The sequence below is a fragment of the Diadema setosum genome, chromosome 4 (genome assembly GCF_964275005.1).
Source record: "Diadema setosum chromosome 4, eeDiaSeto1, whole genome shotgun sequence".
Classification (NCBI taxonomy): Eukaryota; Metazoa; Echinodermata; class Echinoidea; order Diadematoida; family Diadematidae; genus Diadema; species Diadema setosum.
The window spans coordinates 15,570,028-15,594,185 of NC_092688.1; the positions used below are offsets into that span (position 1 = coordinate 15,570,028).

Here is a 24,158-nt window from a genome sequence, read left to right on the forward strand (position 1 = left end):
GTGGGGCACTTCACTTTACTACATTGGTTTTCAATTACAAGCATTTAATATTCTGACAAAGAATAAACCTGCGATCAAACCAGAAAGTGGGTAGAATGACGGGCCAATTTACACTAAGGGAAGCATCAATTTCATTGTTTAGTACTGAATCCATTAACAACCTTTCATATCATTATTAATATTGCCAATTAAACACTAGACGTCTAGGCTTTATCAAATGACACGATCATTTGCTGTCAGGCGGACGTGCGGGTATTTTAACCGCAACACTATTATGAGGACTAACCGTTGGCGTTATACGTCAAATGTTGTATGTATATATCCTAATAATATTTTAAAATCACTCCATCATCACAGATATTCATATGCCCAGTGCAGTGGCAATGCAACCAACATGTCTATATCACAAAAATAAAATGATCCTTTATTTTCCTGCATGAAGTATTGAAGTGGAACTACGAGCTGGGTTGATTTCATCTGATCCGTCTCTTGAATGACCTTTCCCACTAATACAACTAACGTTGTTAGTGTAGATGTTCTTATAACCGCAGCAGCGACCCCAATACGTTATGTTACAGCGCCCCGCGCCGGGGTTAATACTGATGTTCTTATTACCCAATGGCCAAGACCGACGTCAACAGAGTGAGCGAATACATGCTGCATTCTCCACCTCATATAAGTTAGTGTGTGTATATACGTAGGCCTACCTTCAATTTACCCTTTATCCAGTCCAAGGCTGCTTTCACGAACGATCGCATGAATCGCACTTCGTAGCATTCGCTGAACAGCTCCCTGAATGGTCTCGATCGCAATCTGCCCTTTGAGCAACCACTTACACATTTTATTTACATTCTAATGAAATAACGTACTTCCACTTGTACTTCAACCTATACTGCTGCATGCTGTCACTAGTGTCAGTCTGTTCCGGCATTGAGTACGCGAGTGGATACTAGTGAAACGATACGTGTCTTCATATGCACGTACACTATACGCAGCAAGGAAGTATGATCATGTGCCATGCTACCGTGCACGCGTACAATGTAGTACTAGTAGTACGGCAGGAACCCAAGGACAGGAGAGTGTACAATAAGATTGTGGCGGGGAATCCCCGACCCTCAACCATGTCAACGTGCGTGCTACAGAGAGAGTACACGTCACAAAAGCATCATGGCGATGAACTGGATTATTGGCGGCGGTGGATTTAGTGAGTTAGCAAAGCCTGGCGGTCTAGCTGGTAAGTGAACACTGAATTGATGTTCAGACGTAACCATTGTCACTTGTCCTACCACTAAGAATTAGAAAAAATAATTCCCAATCAACATGTGCATGATTGTATGCTGCATTCACCATATTTATGTTCCTTCATTCAACGTTCAAGCTGTTCAAGGCTTCATGTCACATGTTCAACGTTACATCGTACATGGTTCAATGGTTGCATTATAGGCGGGAAAAGAAGCATATCCCCTGATGTACTACAAGGATCGAGGTGCAGGACTTTTTCCTCTTCTTCTTTCTTTCTTTCTTTTTTAGCGTGTGATGAGTTTTGTCAACTTTGGGTCGATGCTCCCTTTTATTCCCCGTCTGCGGTATAGATCTAACGTTAGGGCCAAGCCTAGGCCTACGACTACGTACATGACTGTTTCTCTGGCTCATATCACAGCTTCCCCCCCCCCTCCATACACACATTTTTCAGAAGATTTTATGTGACTTTTGTGGTCCCCCTCACTTTTTATTTTCAGAAAATATAGGATCTGATTATTTTTTGTTTGTGCTGCTTCTCAGGCAATGTTGGTTAAACAAAAAATTCCGGCTGAAAATGTTCAGACTTTTTTCTTTTTCTTTTGCCTGTCAGTCGATTTGGGGACGCAAAGAACATCGGAAATATTTTGAGACTGTTTCCCTCCCCCCCCCCACCCCGATTTTGGTATCCATAGACAATTTGTGGCAGCAAATTATCCCCCCCCCCCCCCAATCCTGATCTCAAAAGCAATCAACGTCCATGTTCCCATAAAGTCGGCCCCCTCACATTGTAAAACATAGCGCCGCTCCAGCAGAATACATAGAAGTGTGTCTCATCACCATAATTGTAATGTTATTATTTATCACCTTTGAACAGAGATAGACACAACGTTTGTTTCTATCCGTGATGTTTGATGTGAATTGTTTTTTATGCATTTTATATTATTCACATCGGTCTAGATAGGGCATAAGTGTCTTGTGTTAGAGTCAAGGTCCATGACAGCGACCTGCGATGACAGTACTTATCCCTATTTATCTGTCATGAAAAGACCTTTGAAATGTACACTGCAAGTGGTTGTATCAGGGACTCTTGACTGCTGTGTAGTTCAAAGGTAAGCCACATGCAGCCATTATTATGCCTAGAGGCTCTATTTCATGCGTTGTATTTTACTCCATTGACAAATGAGTAGAAAAGTATATTAGTATTAATCAAAGCTTGTTATTTTTCAATCACAAATACAAAGGGAAGAATAAGTCTAATCGTGCCAACAAAGAGAAACTGGCAAAGTAAGCTTGTGTGGTTATTATGAGAGCTGCGTATGTTAAATGATTATTGCAAACTACAAGACAGAGAATACACTTAATGTATCTCAGTTACCAGGAGAAGGAGAATTATTACAGCACCATTGTCAGTTCATATCCTTACAATGAAATACCACTTTGCTGACTTGAGAATATATAGTAAAATTTACATGTAATCCTACTGCTTTTAACACTCCATACGAAATTGTTTACACGCTATTTTCTTCATGGGTGATTTATCCGTCAGTGTAAGTTGTGCTGTCCTTGTTGGCTTTTTGTTCTGTATTTTTCATCCTGAATGATCATCTGTGTAACTATTTGTTTCGCGTGGATCTCCCTGATTACCACATTTGATTACGACGAATACACTGAAATTCGAGCATGCAGTATATATTGTAGACTTCGCTGATCATGCTTTAACAATTAAATTTTATAGGGTCTGTATTATTTGTTACTCTGCTGTTTGATTGTTTAATCTTCTGTGCTGTTATTTTTCTTCTACAGGTACAATGCTCTCCTGGAGAGACGCTTACCTTCGACCCTTTGAGAGAGGGTTCTTTTGCTCTGATTTAACCATTAAGTATCCTTACCATGAGACGGATACTATCCCTGTCGAAGTTTTGGTCCTCATCCTGATAATACCGAGCATTGTCGTAAGTTGTATCGCGTCGTCACGTCATCCTAGCGTAAAACGTAAAGCAAATGCTTAAATTAATGAAAGTGAAAAGTTTTTTTCTCGTAGCAACATCAAATCAGGAAGCTCGATTCTTGTCGTTGCCAAGACACTTAGCATTCCAGCAAGAGTTGTTATCATACCCCGAGAAATTTTTCTTGAAATGGAGCACAGGAACGCCAAGAAACCGCATATTTAATGACATATATATGTATGTGGAATAAGAGATTAAAACCTAAAATGGCATTAAAACGCTTTATCCTGGCGAGGAAAGCGCATGTTTTAGAACAAGACACCAAACAGGTTAGTCATCGCATTCTTCATCAGCGACCAGGATGCGATGTGATGTTAGATTAAAATCCGTTTCTGAAGCAGAACATACACACAAGAGTATACGTCTGCTCCTGGTCGGACGGATTTCAAAACTAACCTGCTTGTGATGGAATGCGTCTAGACTGGCAGTTGCTGCCACAGTGCATGGTAACCGCGCAGTGTGTCTGTGCACGTTAGGCGTAGCAACGACGCATCCATGGACTGGTTCCCTCCACGAAGAGCCAAAGATGAAAGGATGAAATCAGTGTTAAAAAAACATGACAAGCATGAATCCCTGATATCATAGTTTTACAGTTACGAACAGACCTCTCTGGCGGTGAATATGATATTATGATGTACCCATCGTTTTCATACAAATTTTGTATACCCACAATTACCTTTGTTCTCAACAATAATTGACCAGTATGATATTCTTCGGGCACGGTATATAGATACATATTCAGATAGTCCCCCCCCCCCCCCCCTGCTTATATATACATGTTATATTGTATGCCCCTATATAATCCATTTTGTATTCATTTCAGTTATCGGCACATAGAAAATAATGCAGAAATACACAAAGCAGTGACTGAACATAGAACTTAGTATAAAGACTGGAGAACGCTTTGGCAATTTTTGCAAAAATCACTTACCACAAGACATATCAACGGTAACTTTCAGTTTGTTGAGGATCTTAACGCACTCTGTTGTTCTTTCTGATGCTGATCCCGAAATTAACAGTTCTACAATTACAACAATTCAACACGGAAACTAGAACATAAATCAGAAATGTTCAAAACATTTAATTATCCTTCCGTTAAATAAAATTTTCTTATCGTTCGTATTCCAGTTAACTGTGGCTGCTGAAGTATTCTCCTGTCGCAGGCTGCGTGTCGCAAACCGGATGTACATGTACGGCGCCCTCAGTACAGTCTTCGTTGCGACCATTCTCAGGCTTGCTTTCGGTCGCTTGTCTCCAAACACAGTGGATGCGTGCAAACTTAATGGCGCAAATGACTGGCAGGACAAGTTGGAGTGCAGCCCGCTGTCAAGAAAACTAGAAGTCTCGTAAGATTCCTAATCGTGAGATTTGAAATTGCGCTTTTGAGATGTCTTAAAAAGTAATGTTCTTCTGCTCCTCGTGTGAAGATGATCATTGATCGTCATGTATATATGCCGAACCACTGTACAAATTTTCTTTAAAAACGTATTCATGTCCTGCAAAGAATAGCATTTTGATTACTCAGAAAACTGGATATCACGTATTAGAATTGAAAACAAACAAAAAATCTTTACGATAAGTAAACTTTGATTTGAACAATCTGAAAGTTTCAATGAATTGATATTAAAAAATAACTTAATAACTGAGCATTTGTGATATCTTTCAACATAAAACTTCAGCATTATACCTCCGGAAACTGAATTTTGTGTGTAAAAGAGAAAAAAAAAATGTCATTGATATTGATTCTCTTCCCGAGAGTACGAAAAATATTCATTGCGTTTCTACATTTGACTAATATGAAACTTCTTTGTTTTAGGAGGTAGTTACAGGATGTGTTGTTTGTTTGTCGCATTACTTATTGTCGCATTTAAAGATTATACGATCGTTAAAATAATATAAATGGTATAATTACACAAATACATGTGAAGTTGATTCAGAAATGCTTAGTCTATTGAAAAGCTTACATTCTACATCAGATCAACCTCAGCAAACATTGACAAGAAAACTTTTTTTCCCTTTTTTGTCCCTGTCAAGCATCCGGTTAAACCCTTAAAAGTTAACGACTGTACCCCTATTCAACTTTGTAATTTTGTTAGCATTGATGCAAACCTGCAACCTTGAACTTTTCTATAATCCTCTCCATTCTCTGTCTTTTTAACCGTACACGACCCTGTACAGGCAATCGTTTCCTTGCTTATATTCAACGCTGTCTTCTTACGCGAGTACCTTCATCATGGTAGGTAATGTTATGTGTGAATTTCTTGAGCGAATTGGAGAGTTTCTTTTAAGTACAATTCGAGAGGAACATTGATTTTTAATTAATTACACTACACTTCGTTTCTCTTTAGTTAATGATTTTAGTGAAATTTTTCATACGTTTATTGTTCCTGGATATCTTTGACAAAGTAGGCCTAGCATGTGTGCTTTATTTAGGGAAGCTTTTTCAACTTTGTGTCATTTATTTATTTTTAATTTATTTATTTTTATTTATTTATTTATTTTTTTTTTTTGGTTTTTGATGAGCTAGTGGTTGAACGTCCGTCCCTATTTGCATCAGATTAAAGAACTTTTGCAACTTATTTGGAAAGTTAGGATATGAATGCGAATGATTATATGTCGTGCTAATTTGTGATTTCGCTGCAGAGTCAAATAAGCAATTTAACTTTTGTTGTGTTTCATCTTTTTTTTAATAAGGTATTTTGCTTATTATTTCCGTAAATAGCTTTACAGCTTTACTGGTGCGAAAAATCTTGAATTACTGCACTAACCATGGTGTAGAAAAAAGAAACTTTGCCGTCAAACAAAGCGAACGACTGTATTTACATTAGCCAGGATAAAAATCAAAATATTTCAGTTGATTTTTTCCTTTCGATAATCAAAATCTCAGAGTTCTGTCCTAATCATCCGCAGATGTTATCTCTACAATTAATGGAGAGCTCAAAACCCTCGCCAAGTATTGTCCGGCCTCTAGTCACCACTGCTCTCACCCTCGTGCTAGTCATCATCTCCATCACTCGTTACCATGACTACAAGAGCCACTCTGAAGACATCATCGCCGGACTGCTTGTTGGGGCTGGTTCTGCATATATCTGGGTATACTGTCAATTTCGATGCTAGTAGTCTTAACTGTGTTCGAATATTGTATGTACATGTGATACAACGTTTTTCTTTAGTGTAATTCCGTACCTTCAACAATTAACGCAGGGCTGCACACTGGCGCCGGTCCGACGGTCAAGACCGGCAAAAGTCACTGTCGGACCGGTAACTTTTCAGGAAATCCACAAGTTACCGGTCCGACATGACCAGTAAAAAAAAAAAGCATTGGCGGGGTCAGTAGAAAGAAAAAGATCAGCCCCGATCAGGGAGAAACAGAATGCAAGATATCGCATTGTTCAACACGTTTTACGCAAGTTTTCGAATATGTCTACCGGTGCAATTTGTAAAGTAAACACACAATTGTATATTAGTTTTGAGCACTAGCAGTCGACCAGTTATTCGCGCTCGCTTGCGCATTGGCGCTGCTCACGCACTGCCATGCTATGCAATACATGCAAAAGGATGTACGGTACAATGTAACTGTTGAAATGCATGGATCGTTTCCCCGATCCCGTTTTGTTTGTTCGTTTGCTTGCGATCGGCGGTCATGCCAGACAAGAAGCATTGATAGAAGCGCACGCATTTCTGGGTCATTTTACTCATGATTTTTTTTTTTTTTTTTTTTTTTTTTAACGCAAGATCGATCCGATCCCGGCTTCGCAGCTGCGTGGCAGTTGACATGTTAGAACTATTTTACTTGTGCCGATTTTTAGAAAAAGTAAAAACATATTCTATACTGTATTCAGCGATACAGTAAATGAATATTTTCATTCGTTCAGAGTGGTCTCATAATGAAGATAAGCGCGAAAAGGATCACGAAATCGGCCCTTAAAAAATGTAAAGAGATAATACAAGGGAGAAAAAAAAATCATGAAATCATCGCAGTCCCGCTTACATCTATTTCAGGTAGAAATCGTCCCAAAAAGGATCATGAATTCGGCCGCGTCGTACACCTTTCAAAAGCTCATACAAGTACGAAATGCGAAGAGATTATAGAGGAGAAAAAAAATATAAGGACATATTAATTTGGTGCGTGCATCATAAAAGATTACAGCCGAATGACAATTCATGAAATCAACGCAAACCCGTTGAAATTTGAGGAAATAAATAGGCGCAAAAAAGATCTTGAATCCAGTCCTGCATGCCGTGTCGGTTATCAAAAACGCATGCACAAATGCAACGAGATTATCGGGAGAAAAATAAAGGACACATTTTTACCCTTCTGGTGCGTGCATTACAAAAGATTACATCCGAAGTAATTCATGAATTCGCCACAATCCCGCTGATATTTGAGGTAGAAATAGACGCAAAAAGGATCGTGAATTCGGCCGTGTCGTATACCTTTTAACAACGCATGTACTAAATGGTAGGAGATTAGCGGGATAAAAATAATGTACACATTTTCAACCCCTTTTGGCGCTTGCATCATATAGATTACAGCCAAAGAGTAATTCATGAAATTATCGCAATCCCGTTGAAATTTGAGTAAACAATAATAGGCGCAAAAGAGTCTCGAATTCGGCCCTGCGTGCAGTGTATGATTTTGAAAACGCATTCACAAATGTGAAGAGATTATCGGGAGAAAAATAAAGAACTTATTTTCAACCCTTCTGTCGCGTGTATCACAAAAGATTACAGCCGAAATAATTAATAAAATATCGCAATCCCGCTGATATTTGATGTAGAAATAGGCGCTAAAAGGACCGTGAATTCGGCCGTGTCGTATAGGCCTACCTTTTAAGAACGCATGTATACGATATGTGAAGAGATTATTGGGAGAAAAATACAGGACACATTTTCAACCCGTTTTGGCGCGTGCATCATAAAGATTATAGCCGAATAATAATTCATAAAATCATCGCAATCATAAGAATTATGATTTTTGGTCGTGGCGTATATCTTTTAAGAACGCATTTACGAAATGCGAAGAGAAAAAAATAAAGGACACATTTTCAACCCATATTGGCGCGTTCATCATAAAAGATTACAGCCGAAGTAATTCATGAAATCATCGCAATCCCGCTGATATCTGAGGTAGAAATAGACGCAAAAAGGATCGTGAATTCGGCCGTGTCGTATACCTTTACGTATACGAAACGCGAAGAGATTATGGGGAGAAAAATAAAGAACGCATTTTCAACCATTCTAGCTGGTGCGTGGATCACAAAAGATTACACCCGAAGTAATTCATGAAATCGTCACAATTCCGCTGATATTTGAGGTAGAAATAGGAGCAAAAAGTATCATGAATTCGGCGGTGTGGAACATCTTTTAAGAACGCACTTACGAATTCGAAGAGTTTATCGGGAGAAGATAAAAGGACACATTTTCAACCCCTTTTGGCGCGTGAATCATAAAAGATTACAGCCGAAATAATTCATGAAATCGTCACAATCCCGCTGATATTTGAGGTAGAAATAGGCGCAAAAAGTATCATGAATTCGGCTGTGTGGTACACATACATCTTTTAAGAACGCACTTACGAAATTCGAAGAGTTTATCGGGAAAAAATAAAGGACACATTTTCAACCCCTTTTGGCGCGTTCATCATGAAAGAATACAGCCGAAGTTATTCATGAAATCATCGCAATCCCGCTGATATTTGAGGTAGAAATAGGCGCAAAAAGGATCGTGAATTCGGCCGTGTCGTATATCTTTATGTACGGAATGCGAAGAGATTGTGGGGAGAAAAATAAAGAACGCATTTTCAACCATTTTAGCTGGTGCGTGCATGAGATCACAAAAAGTTACACCCGAAGTAATTCATGAAATTGCCACAATTCCGCTGATAATTTGTTTGAGGTAGAAATAGGCGCAAAAAGTATCATGAATTCGGCGGTGTGGAACATCTTTTAAGAACGCACTTACGAAATTCGAAGAGTTTATCGGGAAAAAATAAAAGGACACATTTTCAACCCCTTTTGGCGCGTGAATCATAAAAGATTACAGCCGAAGTAATTCATGAAATCGTCACAATCCCGCTGATATTTGAGGTAGAAATATATGCGCAAAAAGTATCATGAATTCGGCGGTGTGGAACATCTTTTAAGAACGCACTTACGAAATTCGAAGAGTTTATCGGGAAAAAATAAAGGACACATTTTCAACCCCTTTTGGCGCATGAATCATAAAAGATTACAGCCGAAGTAATTCATGAAATCGTCACAATCCCGCTGATATTTGAGGTAAAAATAGGCGCAAAAAGTATCATGAATTCGGCCGTGTGGTACATCTTTTAAGAACGCACTTACAAAATTCGAAGAGTTTATATCGGCAAAAAAATAAAGGACACATTTTCACCCCTTTTGGCGCGTGCATCATAAAATGTTACAGCCGAAGTAATTCATGAAATCGTCACAATCCCGCTGATATTTGAGGTAGAAATGGGCGCAAAGAGGATTGCGAATTCGGCCCTACATGTCGTGTACCTTTCAGAACGCATGCACAAATGCGAAGAGAGTGTCGAAAGAAAAATAAAGAACCCCTTGTAGCTCGTGCATCAGAAAATATCACAGCTAAAATAATTCATTAAATCACGGTTATGCAGCAAGTTCGTGCGCCGATGTTTAGAAAAAGTCACAAACGCATGATACAATCTGATTTTTTTTTCCATTATCATTTTACACTGTAATTCACGAACAAACATTCTATTTTTTTTTCTCATTTTGTTAATTTCTTGTGCAATAAATAATTCAAGTTTAAAAAGACATTAATCAGTAAAATGTACACATGGGGGGGGGGTACGTCCATACAAACAAGAAAATAAGTTTGCAAGTAATTTAATGTTTTTTTTTAGGTTGCCGTTGTTGACCGGTAAGTTTTCTGTTCGGACCGGTAAAAAATGGTAAAATGGGGCATCTACCGGTCCGACAGAGACATGTCGGACCGGCAGAAAAAATGGGTTAGTGTGCAGCCCTGATTAACGATATGATATTTAAAGCTGTAATACATTGATAATCTAAAAAGGTTATGAACAAGATGAGACGATGTTAACATTCACTTGCATAACACGCATACAAAGGAAAAAACACATGTTTTTAGGATTATGAGTCTGCTTATATGGTAGAGGAAATTAGGATATCTGTATGTGTGTCTGTCTATCTGTGTTCATCTTACTGGAACTTTTGACATGTGTGCAATACAATTTCACACCATATTCAAATTTAGTTTTACAAAATGAGACAAACAAAATGACGAAAGTTTATCTGCATCGGACAAGCAATACGAAAATTCCGGTCTGTGTTTCTTCAATTTGTCTCCCTCTGCAAATCAAATTTGTTAAGATCGCAACTGCTGATCTGTAAATTCACAAATATGTTAGAAAAAGAGGTACCAGTGGGACTCGAACCTATCATCTATTGCTTTCCGGGCAGCGAAACTATCACCTGGCTGTCCCTGGTTGCCGGCAGTGACACGATGAACATGGAACAAATACCCAAGTTCAGAAATTCCGACATTTGTTAGGTAAAGTAGACCAAGGTGGACAAGGCATATTAAATGGAAGAAAGATATTTTTGAGAGGGGTGAAGGTTTGAACCGATTTGTGAGGTTGGAACGGATTTATGAAGACATGAGAAATTTTAAATTCCATGATTTATTAGATCAAATTTCGATCATTATACATCTGTCAATCTTTACATTTGAGTTTACTTTAATCATATGGAATTACGTGCACCTTTAATGGGTTGTTGGTTTTTTCCTGCATTTCATGCAGGCGCATGAACCTTTTACATCAAGCAAACGGGGCAGCAGTAGCACTCAGCCTCAAGGTACCGCCCGAGGCAACGGCAATCAGGAACTGCAACACCTGTCTGCGGATGATCTGAAAGTGGATATTTTGTTTCTACTCGCCACTAACTTTGCGTGCTGGTTGTCATACAACACTCGTGATGTGCACCCGATCATCTTCTACGCATCTGTATCCGTTGAAGTGGGCATATTGATGTTAAACGTAAGCTACAAAAATACTGACCGGTGCTGTTTCATTTTTAAAGTCTTTTATTCTCCTCAGAGTGTGTTGTGTGAAAATACTAATTCTACCTAGGTCTCTGAACTTGCAATGTACCTTGAAGATGTTGGTTACAATTATTATGATACGAAAAATGTTACTAAATGGTAATGAAAATGTGTGTTTAATGCACGTCTTGGCTATCACTGCGCTCTCTTTGGCTTTCTGACGTATTAGGAGTCCCCAACTATATACCATCTGTAATTCCTGTAAATGAGTTCTGTGGCCCTACTGCTTACAGTTGACGTATTTACAGCCACAAGTTACACTTTACATCTACACAAGGACATTATCCTTATTTGTTTTATTTTCTTCTATAAGGGAAGGGCTCACTTCCACTAACATCCGTGAACTAACCCTGCTGGAAAGATCACTATAAGCCCCGTCTTAACAGACATTCTTCCCGGGTGCGCCTGGGCGCGCCCGGGCGCACCCGGCGAAGATATAGGCCTACATTCCACAGATTCCATGAAACACAGAGAGCAACCCGTTTTAACAGGCATTGCTCGAAAACCTTCCCCGGGGAATACACGTTCTCAATAGCCCCGTCTTACAGACCTTCTCCGGGCGCGCCCGGGTGTTCGCCGGCAAAGATTGCATTCCACAAATTCCGTAAAACACAGGTTAACCACCAAAATGTCCCGTTTTAACAGGCATTGCTCGAAAACCTTCTCCGGGGAGGATACGCTCTCCTCGACCAATCACATACGCTGAAAATGAAGCATGTGGTTGAGTACTAATGTACAAGTGTGTACTGCTGACAGAGGCATGTTGGAACTAGTATCTACCGAGGCTTTTCAATATATATTAGACAAACTGTGTTTCCTTAAAATGTGTTTACTGTGAAAGCGTTTTTCTTTTGTCTTTTCATAATGATCTTTCAAAAAGAAGTAAAGAAAGAAGAAGTCATGAAATCAACACAGGATTTTATCAGAGCACGTCTAGTACTATATTGTGCAACCCACAGAATTTGAGGAGTGTTACAACTGTTTACATAATACATAAGACGTGTTATAAAAAGCATTTCACCCTCTACAAAATGAATCTTTGAATGTTTTCATTTTCGTACTACCTCCAACAAAATTGTACTCTCTCCAGCTATTGCTCATATCAATGCCAGTGTTACATGTTCGTGATATATAGTTTTTTAAAACTATATATTAAACATCAATAGCGGGATTTTTTTGGAACACCTATAATTACTAGTTCGTGAGTACACATAAGCCCAATACGTCTGGTCGTGCTACAAGTGATCTATAGGGAGAGTTTTTTTGATTTGCACTGGTCACGTGACGCCTCGGGGGAAGATTCACCCCGCGAGCGTCTTAACAGACACCATCGCGGGGTAGCCCCCGGTGGTTCGCCCGCGTCTACCCAGCGTCTACCTTGGTCGATCGAAGGATGAGGTTTCGCCCGAGGCTACCCCGAGGCTATCCACTGTGTTGCGTCTTAACAGACACAGGTGAAGATTCGTCACCCGAGGCTACCCCGAGGCTACCCTGCGTTTTTAAAGACTTCGCCCGAGGTTACCCCGCGGCTACCCCGAACCTGTCCACTGTGTTGCGTCTTAACAGGCACAATCGTCTCGGGGGAAGATTCTTCACCCAAAGCTACCCCGAGGCTACCCTGCGTTTTGTGGCCTGTTAAGACGGGGTATATGTGACACAGTGTGTTCACAATGTGTTCACGTACAGCGTAAAGTGTAGTCGACTATATGAAAATTTGTGTGTTCACAATCTTGAAACGCTCGAATATAACAGTGTGAAGAGAATTCACACTGTGTTCACACTATGTTCACACTGTGTTTCACATTGTGTTCTATATTGGTGTCGAACACTGTGTTCTTTCCAGCATGGTTGTTCGTTATGACGTTATCATCGTATCGTATAGGATGATAACGCGACCGTGTATTAATTAATCATACAAGTATGTAAACATAATAACTTATTGATCTCGTTCTCCTATCTGCCAATTATTTTTCCAGTTCTTCGTGTCGGTCATGAGGCAGCCAAAGCGTAAGTGTTGTTTGCAATATTCTACATCTTATCAACAGTGTCTTTACCATGATGCAATTATGACGACGTGGTTATCAAGGTTTAATTGATAATGTTCATGATGAAGTTGTAATCACCTCGATCACTTCGCTAAAACTCAACTCATACATGATAGCCAGTGACCTCATCAACATCATTTTTATGCCTCCGCCACGAAGTGGTGCCGGAGGCATTATGTTTTCGGGTTGTCCGTCCGTCTGTCCGTAATCACTTTTGTGGACAGCGTAACTTAAAAACCTTTTGAGATATCCTAATGAAACTTGGCATGTAGTTGTATGAGGGGGTGAAGTTGTGCCTATCAACTTTTTGGGTGAACATGCTCAAGGTCAAAGGTCAAAAAGGTCAAGGTCAAATGCTCAAAATTTCACTACTTCCCCCATATCTATGCAATGCCTAAAGATATTTTCTTGAAACTTATTGTATACATGTTCTAACCAATCAAGATTCTCTGGTGAAAGTTTTGGGTCATGGGGTCAATGGTTTAAGGTCAAAGGTTGAGTGAAAAAGTTAACATTTCACTTTTTTCTCCATATATTGGAAAAGGTTTGAGCTGTCTTCTTGGAATACAGTATATATGCATGTACTGAATGGCAGTGATTATCTAGGAAATTTTGGGGTCATGCGATCAAAGGTCAGGGGTCAAAGTTCAAGGTCAACTCTTCACAATTTTACTGTTTCCCTTCATATTTATGCAATGTCTGCACTTTTTAAACTTGTTGTATGCATGTATTAACCAATAGAGATTCTCTGGGATTTTTTTTTGCCAAAAAAGTCAAAAGGTCAAAGATCAAGTAAAAGTGCGGAACTTTACTTCTTTCTCCATATCTCGGAAGTGGCTCAAGTTTTCTTGAAACTTAGTACATATGCATAATCTGCCTGACAGTAATTCTCTTGTGAATTTTAGGGTCAAAGGTCAAGGGTTAAAGACCAGGTAAATATGGTAGCAATTTAGTATTCAATACAGAAATTACACTTTTTCTCCATACCTTGAAAATTACTCAATGCATAAACTTACAAAGGTGTCAAAGTCAAGTAAAAGTCCTTAAATCCCAAAATACATGCTCTCCCATTCATCCAATTAAACATAGGCCAAGGGAGATGAACATTCAACACACTTGTGATAAACATGTCATTTTAATATTTTGCCAGTGATGTGAAACTGTCATCACACTTTGTCCACATGTATTATACAAGTAGACCTATTAAGAGAATCATGCATTATGGCGGAGGCATGCCAGTCACCATAGCGACATTTCTAGTTCTATTTCATTTATCAAAGCTTTGCAAGGTACAACGGCCTGAGTGTAATTATGTCATTTTTTTGAAAAATGAAAGTATCCATATTGGTTTGAAATGATTGAAATATGAATTAGAGAAAACTCCACACTACATTTGCCCCCTGAATTAAATAAGATGACTTTCGCCGTGTTTATACAGAAGTACTCACTTCTCTTATTGTTTGGCAAAAACAAAAAACGAAAACAAGCCCAAAACTCGATTAATTGATTGTTTCGGTGTGATGATAAGCGTAAAGATGTGTGGGGTAGAAAAGCCAACGTTCTGTGATCTAATCCATAATTTACTGTCCCAATCATCTCAGGTAAAAAACCACGTAAAAGCCTCCGCGTAGCGGTCTGCTCTTCCGCCGCGCGCAGCAACGTCGATGGTTTCGTGGCGGAACTGGGAAGTCGATTTGTGGACGTGGTAAAAAATGTCCAATTCATTCAGCTCCCGTACAGCAAGCTCGACGATTTCGACATTGAGGGCGCCATCGAGACGCAGGAGATTGATGTGCTTACCCTGTGTCACTCGATCGAGAACAGACGGCTGTCGCTCACCGATGTCACCGACGCCCTGTACGCAAATTTCATTCCTCGCGTCTCGGCCGTGCTTGGTAAGTTTCAGTTTTTCAGTTTCAGTTTGATTTTATTTGTCCACTTGTGCAAATATGCAGAATTACACCCAAATATACAACGACAATCTGACGAAATCGGGAACCTCTAATCTTACTCATAACATTTTATCGACACACAGATACACAAAAGAAAGTGGCAAGATGGTGTCTCAGCTAAAACCAGTTGTCCTTATCGAATGGTAAAATCAAGTGCTGATATCACCTCAGAGAGAACACTGCAAACGGCATGGCTCAATTTAAACCTTTATGTCCAAAATACGAGACAAAAATCACCTGCTTTGAGCAATGTATATAGAAATATCTACGCAGTACTCATTGCATCTCCAGTAGATTTGATTTAAAACTTGTTTCTATGCAGTGGACTCTCGCTATAACGAAGTCCATGGGAACGACACTTTTCTGTAGTTACAGTCAAACTCGGATACCTCGAATTCGTCGGGACTGAAGAAAATGGTTCGAGGTACGCGAATTTCGAGGTACGCGTACGTCGAATTTTCTTCGACTTATCCGATGTTTATCGATGTTCGACGTTTATCGATGTACAACATGGTGTCTGTAACAGTGCCTGCTGATTATTTGCATGCTTGTCAACTGGAATCGAATAAACTTTTGTATGAATGAATTGAGTGAAAATTGGAAATGAAATCAAGATTTCAGAAATAAAGATTTTGGTGACCCGATCGCGCCACCAAAAAAAAAAAGTCGGATGTTTGCCTTTACTTTTGAAAATGAACAGCGGTAACAATCGGCTCCGTAAGATGCTAAAATAAATGTCAGAGGTTTGCGTTTAATTGTGGAAATGAATGACGGTAATATTCGACTCGGTATGATACTAAAATAGATGTCGGATGTTTGCTCATACTTTTGGAAAGAAATGAAAAACGATAAGACTCAGCTCCGTATGGTGCTAAAACTAATGTCAGATATTTGATTTTGCGTTCGGCAATGAATAAGGATAACATTCGGCTCCGGAAGACGCTGAAATAAATGTCGAATTTTTGCTATGACGTTCGGAAATGAAAAACAATAACATTAAACTCCGTACGATGGTTTAATAAATGTCGGATGTTTCCTTATACTTTCGAAAGGAAATAGCAATAGCATTCGGCTCCGGAAGATGCTAAAATAGATGTCAGATGATCGTTTTTATGTTCGGAAGTGAATAGCAGTAATATTCTGCTCCATCATGTCCATACGATGCTGAAATAACTGTCTGATGTTTGCTTTTAAATTTCGAAATGAATATCAGTCACATTCAGCTGCGTTTAATGGTAAAATTAATGTTTGATGTTTGCTTTGACGTTCGGAAAAGAGTAACAATAATATTCAACTCCTTACGATGATAAAATAAATGCTGGATGTTTGCTTTGACGTTCGAAAGTAAATTGCAATAACATTTAGCTCCGGAAGATGCTAAAATAAATGTCGAATGTTTGCTTTGATGTTCTGAAATGAATAACAATAATATTCAACTCGGTACGCTGATAAAATAAATGCCGGATGTGTGCTTTTACGTTCGAAAGTAAATGTCAATAACATTCAGCTCCGGAAGATGCGAAAATACATGTCGAATGATTGCTTTTACGTTTGGCATGTTTGGAAGTGAATAGCAGTAACATTCTGCCCCATACGATGATAAAAAAATATTGGATATTTGCTATGGTACATTTCGAAATAAATATCAGTAACATTCAGCTATACGCTTGATGGTCCAAAATGTCTGATGTCTGCCTTGACGTTCAAAAATGAAAAACAGTAACATTCGGCTCCATGCGATGATAAAATAATTGTCAGATGATTCATTTCACTGTCGGAAGTGGACAGCAGTAACATTCGGCTCCATTCGATAATGAAATAAATGTCGGATGTTTGAAATGAATAACGGTAATATTCTGCTCCGTACGATGCAAAAATAAATAACAGATTGTTGCTTTAACATATGGAAATGATTAATGGCATTAACCCTATTCTAACTGGGGGGGGGTCAAATTGACCCCCCCTCGACGTTTCGCGCCACGATTTCGCAACGCGCAAAGCTTTTGCCGCGTCGTTTCACGACTTTTTTCATTGAAGTCTCCCGCATATTTTGAGACCAAATTTGCGACGTCCGGGTACACCGTTTTGAAGTTACATAATGTTTTGCATATGCATGTCAACCAAAAAACAGCTCAAATTCATGATATCGTGTGCAAATCCAATGCAAATTGTGTTTTTTGGTTAAATTGATATAAATCAGATTATTTCAACTTTTAACCATTTAAATTAATCAATTCTAGTGTAGATAAGCCTGAAAAAGTGCCTGCAACAAGTTTTGGCAAAAAAACAATAGAAAACAAAAGGTTGAAAAAACAATAAAATACATAAGAAATTAACAAAACAATAAAAAACAAAAGAAATTAATTTCAATTGAGCTATTTTTTTACACAAAAATTGTTTGATGTGTCTTGAGGAATTCTGACACAAAAATTTAGCAATCCTCCAGTCTTTTTAATGGAGTTATAGGTGAAAATATGATTTCATGCACAAATTTGCATAATTAATTTATCAAAAATAGAAAGGCAATATTTTTCTATTGTATGACGATGTAATCTTGTAGTTGACATCCAGCTCTATCTTCAGGCAAAATTTCGCAGCGATCGCGCGATCGGCGGCCGAGATCTGAAGGGGGGGTCAAATTGACCCCCCCTCAGTAAAAACTTGGTCTCAAATAGTCCAGTTAGAATAGGGTTAATCCGCTCAGTTTGATGCTAAAACAAATAGCAGATGTTTGCTTTCACGTTTGGAAATGGATTAGGATAGCATTAAACTCCGTATGATTCTAAAATGAATGTCGGTTGTTTGCTTTTACATTTAAAAATGAATAACGGTAACTTTCGGTTTTTACAATGCTAAAACAAATGTCGGATGCTAACAAATGTCAACAAATGCTCCCATTTTCTAATTTCAAACGTAAGTTTTGACCTCCTGAATATATAGGCATCAACTTTTATAATAATCTCTACTCCGATCTGTCAAATCTTAAAACACAGAGTAAGATGATTGAATTTTCTATTCATTTGTTTTAGACATGGGCATCTGTATCACTTCAATAATGCTTAATATCAATTTTTCTATGTTTAGTAGGACCGATTTAGTTTTTCTAATGTTTTTCCTGATTTTTTTTTTTTTGTGTCACCAGATTTTACTTTCGACCACCAGAAAATAAAAATCAATGATATTGGTGGCCCGATAAAAGTTAGTGCGGAGCCCTGTGTATTCTATTCTTCATTGTGATCGGCCTATACTTCCAGATTTTCATAATCGCATTGCTGGAAGAAAAAAAAAAAGTTTCAGTGCTTGCGTTCTCGGGGAAGAATAAATGAAACAAACTTCGTGAAAGACACAAAAAAAAGTTTAAAAAAGGCACTACGCAGAAGATTGATGTTTTGACAGTGGAGCGTGATTAATGGCAAAGATATAACTGTCAACGTAAGCAGGTGCTCCCCGACGGTTGAGAAATCTACGCGCACGGTATGACTATCTCGATCAAAAATCAAAACACAGTGGTTAAAGAAAAGCAGATGATGGGGCAGCGCGTAGTGCTTTCGTAAGCACTCCATTGGCACGGGTGCTATGTGCATACCATGTACGTGTGTTGGTAGGTGTTGGGGATTTTTCTTGTCAGCTGTGTACCGGGTATTTCTTTGGGCGCGCGATTATCAGATTACAATCGAGTGTGAAAACATTTTGTGACATGTCTTCGCGGTCCACGCGCGCTTAATCGGAGATGCTGAGTGATGCTTGCAATTTCGATTCGAGCAACATGCTGGGAAAAACAATAAGTTAATTAAGATCGGGACATTAGATTTCCCTTCGAGGTAACCGAACTTCGAGTTATCTTTTTCGAGCTACGCGAATTTTAATACACGGAAACTCCATAGGAACAATCGGGACTTTCATGTTGCCCCCGAGGTAAGTGATATTCGGCTTATCCGACGTCGAGGTATCCGAGTTTGACTGTATATCGAAGAATATCGAACAACCGAACAAGTAAACAACTAAAATACTTAGAGTGGATAATGTTGCGGCCTGAATTTTTACTTCGTTGTAACCGGAATTTCGATATACCCGTGTTCGTTATATCGGGAATATAGGTTCAGTGTGTCGAGGAAAGATGACAAAGGATTTGATGTCGACGATGTCGACAATGAAATTGGTACCAATCGGTGCATGAATCATTAAATGATTAGTAGTTCATCCTTTTGGACCAAACAAGATCTTCCTCCGTTAAGATTCATCGAGCAGTTGATGGTGCTGTTGAAAACATACAATCTTCATCTGAAGAGCACATTTTCCAGTGAGTCTTCCCTTGTGTAACTATACTTATAGTAGCTGAAATGAAGCTGTGGTGGCTTGAACACTCGTTGTGCCCAACACACGCTGCCCAATTGGAAAACTTGAAATATATCGGCATCTTGTATGTTAAAAAAGAACAAAACAAAACAAAACAAAACAAGCTCTTGGGGTTGTACTCTGTTAACTTAATGAAGACTAATGAAGTGACTTCAAAATATTATTTACCGTCGATGATAATCTACTCAATCGCAAAATATCACCTTTCTGCCTTCCTACACATCTAGCAAGTTCCTGACGGGGGGGGGGGGGGGGTGAATTAATTTCAATTTAAGGTCAATAATATTAGCAGAAATCTTTCTCCCAGTGTCACAGCAACTCTTCCTGTTGGACAAAAATGTCAAGTTATATCTTCATTCATTCCAACAACTACAAACGAGATTCAGTCATTTTTAGAAGCACTGTAGCCAGCGCATGCAATATCGAACCTATTACATCTAGTGTAATTTAAAGTTGCTCATCAACTTCTGCGCCTACTAGCGCCTATATTGTGGTCCAAATATTCAAGAAGCATTCGTCTTCCCTGAATCTTGCCTGTGTCTACTCTCCTTTGAAAAAGACATCACTTTTGATCCAGATGTTCCGCAAAATAACCAGCCTGTGTCTAACTTTTCATGTTGGTCTAAAAGTCCTGAACGAGTAAATATGCAGTTTCAGAAAATGGATGCCAAAGACCAGGAGGATTGAACGTCCCTTGGCAGACACAACTTATCTGGAAACGTCTTTGACAAAACAAAATAATCTGGGACATGCTTCGGGGTAATCTGCATTAATATACCATCCCAGATTGTCGAAGTATAGAGGCGATAGGAAAGAAATGTACAGTTGTACATGTTCATTAGGTGTGTCAAAAATCTTCAGTTTGCTCGGGCTCCCACGAATGACAATATTTTTTTTAAAGAGATAAATACACACGACTCTACAGTTCTACAAAGCTTAACCAGAGAGAGAAAACACTGGAGAGGGAAGGATATATAAATATATATATATATATATATATTATAAAATCACACACACACACACACACACACACATACACACAAAGACAGTTAGTAAGAGAGATAGACTTTAGATATATAGAATCTGTTATTACGTCGTTGACATCAATGCATAAGATCTTCGTGTTGTGTAGTGAGGGTGTTTGCCCATGGTCGAATGAAATTAATTTTTGCCTTCCCACATTGATTCAAGTCCCACGGCCATGCTCTCGGTGTATAATGTGATATCCTTTTATATGTGGGGGCGCTGTGGCATAGTGGATAAGACTCCCAACTCCTGATCGGAGGATCCGAGTTTGAATCCCGCCAGGTGCTAATATCCTTTGACAACCTGGCAACGCTAGGGTAATAACATACTTGCCAACTAGTAAGATTTTATCAGATTCAGTAAGATTTTTTACGTTAAAAATAGCAAAATCAGATTTTCTGTCAGAGAAATCAGATTTTTGAAAATATTTAGATATACCTTTCATGTGTATTTTCTGAAGATTTGACCGAAAGTAAGATTTTTAACTTCAGTTTCATATAAAATAAGATTTTTGCAATCCACGAGTAAGATATTTCATCTTGAAATGTTGGCAGGTATGTAATAATAATGGCAGGGCCCTCTGGTAGAGCAGTGGCAACACTGAAGAGGCTACCCTGGGTAAATGAGATCTTATTATTATACCCCCGCCAAACGAAGTTTGAAGGGGGTATATAGGAATCAGCGGACGGTCGGGCGGGCGGTCTGGCGGTCGGTCCGTTGCAAATCTTGCGTCGCGAACTACTTCCTCAGTTTTCAACCGATTCCCATAAAACTTGGCACAGATGTGTGCCTTGGGTTGTAGATGTGCAAGACGTATTTTTTTTACAGTACCCAAAAGTATGTTGCCATGGTAACGGCATATTATGGGCAAAAATGGGTACAAATCTTGCGTCGCGAACTCCTCCCACAGTTTTTGATCAATTTTTATGAAATTAGGTACAGTTGTTCATCTGAATATGTTAATGTGCAAGACACATATTTCCGCAGTGGCAAAAAGTGCGTTGCCATGGTAACGACATGTTATTGGTAAAATATAGGGCAAAATGCTTCATGGCAAAACTGCTTCATCAGTGTTCTTCCAATTCCCATGGAATTCATATTGAATGTTTGTCTTAGGATATAGGTCAGCATGACACATTTCTTGACAGTGACAAAAAGTATGTTGCCATGGTAACAGCTCACATATTATGAGCCAAAATGATGGAAAATTTTGTGTTGCAAACTACTTCCTCAGTTTTTGCCCAATTTCCATGAAACTTGGTACAGATGTGTGCCTTTGGTTGTAGATGTGCAAGACGCATTTTTCGACAGTACCCGAAAGTACGTTGCCATGGTAACGGCATATTAATGGCAGAAGATCAAGGAAAGATCTTGCGGATTTAACTACTTCCTCAGTTTTTTGACCAAAGCTTATGAAATGTTGTTTTGACCAAAGCTTATGAAATGTTGTTTGGCGGGGGTATAACCAAGAGCGACATTTCTAGTTATTGTTGTTATTATTATTATTATTATTACTATGTCTTTGTTACAGGTAAGACGAAATTCCTCGTGGTTGCCCATGACTTCAAATGGGATGTACACGAAGCCACAAGGTACAGCGAGAACAAAGGAACACTCAAGATCAAACAGCCGACGGTCTTCGAGCATGCCGAGATCATACTGGCGGGAAAACTGGACGGGAAGAGTTCAGTCGAGGTATCCGCGGCTTGCTGGGAAGAAATGTCGCATTTCTTGAAGGACGCTGCGCAGCAATCTTAATAGCTAACACGACTGATGTTCTATACCAATAGATGGTATGTCATCCTAACACTGAAATCTAACAACTTTTGATTTTACCGTATAGATAATACTAATTATGATATGGTTGGCTTTGTCAGATTGATGATGCAAATCTACGTTACCTGATTGGCATAAAGAGATTATTAGTCCAAAAATGTATAACATCCAGTATACAAATGACGCACAGGTCTGAGTGCGTCAGTCGGAATTGTGTGCATAAGGTAACTATGGAATGCTTAGCCGAGTGGGTTTAGGCTAAATTCCATAATTACCGCATGCACACTATATTCCGACTGACGCACGAAAAGACATGTGCGTCATTTGATTTATAGAATGGGTAATTTTCTTGTCAAAAACCCAGTTTTCTATCGTGTTACCCGATGACAAAATTACTGGATGCATTTCCTTTTGGCTTTCCGTAAAGGGCATGCATACCCGTACTTACCGTTTTTACTGGATGCATGGCCAGCCATGCATCAGTTTTTACTGGATGCATGGCCAAGCTGAGAGCGCGAACACTTGCTTTAGTGCGCGAACCTTTGTTACAAGTACGCGTACTCTTGCTAAGTGCGCGATAACGTGTTTACCACTGTGACTCAGCGTGCGGCCAGTAAAAATGAACACATAGCTCTCGACCAATCAGATCGCAGGATTCTCGCTACCCATTCTATAATATTATATAATACCATGAAACTAGGGTCATCTGCTTCATGCCATTAAAATGAGAGAAAAAGGCAAGTTGAAAGCTTCCATGGCTATACAGTATTTTAATTGCACATTGCGGTGCAGCCAGCGGCACAATGTAAATCCACTACGTACTAGTAATTATCCACCTATCATATTGTAAGGTAAAACATTCGTGAGAACTCGCGTATAGTCACATGTTCAATGATAGAATCATAGCAGATGCTTTTGTATGACTTTGCTTTATAATACATGTTTGTTCTCAAGAAAATTTGACAAGTCCCTTCATATGCCTCTGCTTCTTACCATCTGTTATTTTGATAATTAGTTGATGATTATTATGTGTTATTTGAATCACAATTATTATTATTGTTATTATCATCATTATCATTATTATTGTTGCTATTACACTGTCTGGTTATGATGATAGAAAATGTGTTGTTTTTTTTTTCATGCCTGTTATCTTTGAATCATGGGTGGCAATATTATACATTGTATTATCAGTATCAATCGTCAGCATTTGTCAGTAGTACATACCATGCCGATGTATAAAAATAAATGTCAAAGATTGCTAAGAACATGAATTCTCGCATTGTCGTATGGCAAACAAGCGTTTGCTGTCAGGAAAGTGCTCTGTGACGATTAAGATGAGACTTGCGCAATCATTTCTTTTTTATTGATGGTACTATTTTCATTGTATTAACACAGTCTACGATACATGTACATTTTGATTTTGCTGGTGCCAGTTTTTCCAGTGATTGTCATGCCAATGAGATGCGCTGTTAGTAGACCTAACGCCTTGGTCATACCTGTCCATAGATGGGTTTTTATATTCTTTTACGATTTATATTTTTATCCGGTACATTGATTATTCAATATTGTCATCAATAGCCCCTGGAAAACCAGCAGTCTGGGCTAAAAGGAATATCAGTAGAAGTAGAAGTCGATGAATTTGA

The 24,158-nt window shown here is 38.9% G+C and overlaps 1 protein-coding gene across 1 annotated transcript; it reads left to right on the forward strand.

Moving 5' to 3' along the window:
• Positions 1-1,073: 1,073 nt before the first annotated feature.
• LOC140226936 (uncharacterized) lies at positions 1,074-22,674 on the forward strand. The gene is made up of 9 exons (XM_072307363.1): positions 1,074-1,234; positions 3,046-3,194; positions 4,377-4,594; positions 5,427-5,484; positions 6,159-6,341; positions 11,059-11,295; positions 13,337-13,367; positions 15,007-15,300; positions 22,271-22,674. Exons 1-9 carry the CDS (start codon positions 1,168-1,170, stop codon positions 22,495-22,497), a joined length of 1,464 nt encoding a protein of 487 aa, XP_072163464.1. The 5' UTR covers positions 1,074-1,167; the 3' UTR covers positions 22,498-22,674.
• The last annotated feature ends 1,484 nt before the right edge of the window (positions 22,675-24,158 follow it).